The sequence below is a fragment of the Mastomys coucha genome, unplaced genomic scaffold (assembly GCF_008632895.1).
Source record: "Mastomys coucha isolate ucsf_1 unplaced genomic scaffold, UCSF_Mcou_1 pScaffold21, whole genome shotgun sequence".
NCBI classification, from domain to species: Eukaryota; Metazoa; Chordata; class Mammalia; order Rodentia; family Muridae; genus Mastomys; species Mastomys coucha.
The window spans coordinates 169,897,688-169,901,769 of record NW_022196904.1 but is presented as its reverse complement, the minus strand read 5'-3'; the positions used below and the strand labels follow the sequence as shown (position 1 = coordinate 169,901,769).

The window sequence follows — 4,082 nt, the reverse complement described above, 5'->3', positions numbered from 1 at the left end:
ATCATGTGGTGGCTAGGCTTGAACTCAGGTCTCCAGCTTGCACAATAAGCACTTTAGCAACTGAGCTATCTGCACAGCCCTGGGTTTTTCTTTCTTCTTTTCTTTTTCTATTTCTTTTTCTCTTGTAAGCCCATAGATTTCTTTAATTTAGATGTTATACATGAATTGTAACCTAAACTGATTTCATACTGTCTTTAGAGTATGAGGGAAAATGGAAGAACTTTGTATTTTTGTTTGATCGTTTTAGATGGCGTCCCATGTATCAGTCAGGTTCTGCTAACCCATCCATAGCAGGGTGGTCAGCTCTCCATCACAACCAGTGGATCTTGAGTAGGGGTGCAGAGGTGAACAGTGGGGGGTGTTGAGGACACCTTACATAAGTACAGACTCTTGGGAGAGATGCTTTGGTGAGACAGCTCATTTAATTGGGGGTGCCAGTAGGGGCTTTAGGATGAGTGCACATCATTGGCCAGGGCCAGGGTGCTTGGGTGCCTCATTAGCACAAGGAGGAATTCCAGGTGCTGCTGGACATGACCTTATAAGGGGAAAAGAAGTTTTAACCTGGCTGCTGGGCTGTGTGACCTCCTTTAGTGGGGCAAAGGTGGAGGTACAAGACTACGTGCACAGGGACACTCAGGCCTGGGACAGGGGCCAAGCGATCCTACTACTGCCAGTTTCCAGGGTTTGGACATGTTTTGACCCCAATCTTGCCCCAATCTTGCTACAGGCCTGCTTCCCCTGGTCCCATAGCTCCCTGGCCTCATACCCATGTAGTCTAGGATGACCACAAACTTAACCCTACCTGTAAGAATTTATGTGTGATGATCTTACATTCTTGATCCCTACCCCTCCACTTCCAAGCATTAGGATTACAGGGATGCCCCACTACTGTGCCTGGCTAGTTGTTACCATTTAAGAGTGGAAACCTCACTTGAAATTGACTTCCTGCTTGGCTTGAAATACTAGGTTTAGTTCTTTCATATGGAAGATTTTTTTGTTTAGGTTTAATTATGTGTATGAGTTTTTGGTTTACATATATGTCTGTGCACCATGTGCATGCTGCGTGCTCATAACCCCCTGAAACTGAAGTTATGAATGGTTATAAACCACCTTGTAGGTACTGGGAATTGAACCTGGGTCCTCTGCAAGAGCAACAAGTGTTCTTAACCACTGAGCCATCTCTTCAACCCCTATTTTGTATTTTAAAATTGCCAATATAGTTAGTAAGTCTCTCCAGATAAGGCTCAACTCTGCCATTTTCTATCAGCCCTTTGTGGTAGAGAGAGATAATGCTTGGCCATACTTAACACAGCTGCTGCTTTTTCATTTTCAGCAGTTTTCTGTGTCTCCCTCTAGCCTTGTTCCTTTTCTTTCTTTTTGCATCGCAAGGAGCGTAAGCAAATACGTGTGCAGGGCAAGCATTCATACAGTCTCAGCCCCAACTGACTCGTGTTTTGTTTTGTTTTTACAAACAAGGTTTCTCTGTGCAGCCCTGGCTTTTCTGGAACTCACTCTGTAGACCAGGCTGGCTTCTAACTTGATCTTCTGTCTCTGTCTCCCGAGTACTTGGGGTTAAAGGTGTGCGACACCACTTTACAGCTTAACATTGACTTTTGTTTATTTGATTTTTGCTTTGTTTTGTTTTTTACAAGACAGGCTTTCACCATGTTTCAAAGATGGAAAACTGTAGATCCTTTGTCATTGATGTTAGTAATCCTTCTGGCATATTTTTATTAATAATCTTAAAATTTTGCCTCTCTTGTGCCTGTTTTCCATTTTTGAAGGAAGATGAAGCCTAGATTTGTCTCTAAGGCTTGGCCAGTGGAAAATGCTTTCCTCTCTTGGGGAATGAAGCTTGGGTGTTAAGCACAGTCCCTATCTCTGGCCTTTGAGTGATGTGGGCTAATAGTAATCCCATGTGATTGAGATTTCCTTACTTGGGGCTAAGTGGTGGTTGTGCAAGCCTTTATAATCCCAGCACTCAGGAGCCAGAGGCAGGTGGGTCTTTCAATTTGAGGCCAGCTTCACCTCTGCAAAGTGACTTCCAGGACAGCCTTGCCATAGAAAATACCTTGCCATAGAAAATACATAGAAAAACCTTGCCATAAAAAATCAGAAAAGATTTACTTACGTGGTTTGGGTATTAATGTATTTTCTTTCATGTCGTGAATGTTCTGTCCTTGTTTTTCATCCGGGCTAATGGCTGAAGGGTTGGGTGGTGTTAAACATTCATGGGTGGCAACTCCATCCATCACTCCTCTGGATCCAGTGACAGATTTAGTAGCTTGTCATTAATATCACTGGTTGAGCTGGGATTCAATCAGACGAGCTGGTCGACATCTGCTTAGCACTCTTCCTGGGCTACAGATTTGCATTTCTGAGTGTGAACTAGATTTCTCTGAAATAGCTTTAGTAGGATAGTGTTTATACTACAGAGGAATTTAGGTCTTATTTATTTTTGAAACAAAGCCACTCTAAGTATCCTCGAGCTGCTTTGTAGATGGGGATATGCCTGTCTCTTAATTAGGATTAAAGGCATGTACCACCACACCTGGCTAATCTGTGTGGGGTCTTTTGGTTTGTGTTTGTTGTTGTTTGTTTGTTTTGTTTTGAGACGGTCTCTTTTTGTAGCCCCAGTTTTCATGGTACTCAACTATGTAGACCAAGCTAGACTCAAACTCATGGATCTGCCTGCCTCTGCTTCCCTAGTGCTGGGATTAAAGGCGTGTGCCACCCCTGCCCAGCTCTAATTTGTATCTTTAATGAATGAGTTGGTTGAATGTTCTTAAAGTTACACAGATAATGATAGTAGCTCTGCATATCTTACATGTTTATTATAGATCTGCAGTTGAACTGTTTGAGACTTACAGTATGGCAGCAATGACATTCAACCCACCTGTTGAATCTTCACACTCCAAAAGGAAGGTATGTGATACTTGTTTTTTACAAAGAGAGAGTAAACATTAAACCAATGCATCTGTTAGCAATTCAACTTTACTTTGCCAGTTTTCTTTTCTTTTTTGAGACAGGGCATTGCTTTGTAGTCCAGGCTGACGTTGAACTTACTGACTTGCTTTAGCCTCCCATCAATTGGGACTATAGGTGTTAACCACCAAGGCCAGGCTCTAGGAGTTAAGATTGGGGTAGATTCATGGTGCTAGAATTCTAAAGAGATGGTTGGTGAGAATTTCATACAGTCTAGGGTAGGTCAGAGATCTGGCCAAGGATCTCTCTTTACTGTATTTATTGTCTTGTTGTTTTTGTTTGTTTGTTCTGAGATAGAGTTTCACTATGATCTCTAGCTGGTCTAGAACTCACTGTAGGCCAGGCTGGCCTTGAACTCACAGAATCCACCTGTCCATATCTTCTGAGTGCTGAAAAGCATGTGTCATCACTGCACCCAGCCCCAGAAACTCTCTTCCATTGGCTGGTCTTCACTGTTGGTGGCTTTGCTCAGCTTGGTTATTACTCACAATGTGAGTGGCTTTAACTATTAATTTCAACTTCTTTCAGGATAAATGTTTACAAGGAGACTCATTTTTGAATGAAGATTTAAATCAACTAATCAAAAGATATTGTAATGAAGCTGCTACTGAGATACCACTGGATTTCACCAAGTGTTTGAAAAACCCATCACGGTAGCACAGAGTGAATGGACTGTCGGATACCTGTCTGTGCATGACACATACAGATATGTAGGGCCTGTGTCTTTTTGTACAAGGAAGACTTCCTAAGAATGGTTCTGTGAGAACGGAAGTAGTGCCACAGAAGACTCTGCTTATTGGCTTGCTCTTTGCTCGGCTTGCTTTTTTATACAGTCCATACCAACTTGTCCAGGAATGGCACTGCCCGTCAGTCGTGAATTCTATAAATGCCCTGCAGACATGCCATAGTCTAGTCTAATGGAGGCAGTTCTTTAGTTGAGAAGAACTGAGGTAACTCCAGTATATGTTAAGTCGACAAAATCTAAACAAGACAGTTATTAAATTGTCTTTATAACTAAATCAATATTGTTATTGCAGCACCATTGATGAAAGCAAATAAAATAGATTTTGTGGGTTTTTTCTTTTTTTTTTTTTTTT

At 41.9% G+C, this 4,082-nt stretch overlaps 1 protein-coding gene across 1 annotated transcript in view; it reads left to right on the top strand.

Annotated features, from left to right (window-relative positions):
• Positions 1–4,064, top strand: part of Noc3l (NOC3 like DNA replication regulator) — a 27,476-nt gene extending 23,412 nt beyond the window's left edge. The window contains exons 20-21 of the mRNA XM_031390228.1: positions 2,841–2,925; positions 3,514–4,064. Of these exons, the coding sequence (XP_031246088.1) occupies positions 2,841–2,925; positions 3,514–3,642 (214 nt within the window). The 3' untranslated portion in view covers positions 3,643–4,064. The remainder of the gene's footprint in view (positions 1–2,840; positions 2,926–3,513) is intronic.
• The last annotated feature ends 18 nt before the right edge of the window (positions 4,065–4,082 follow it).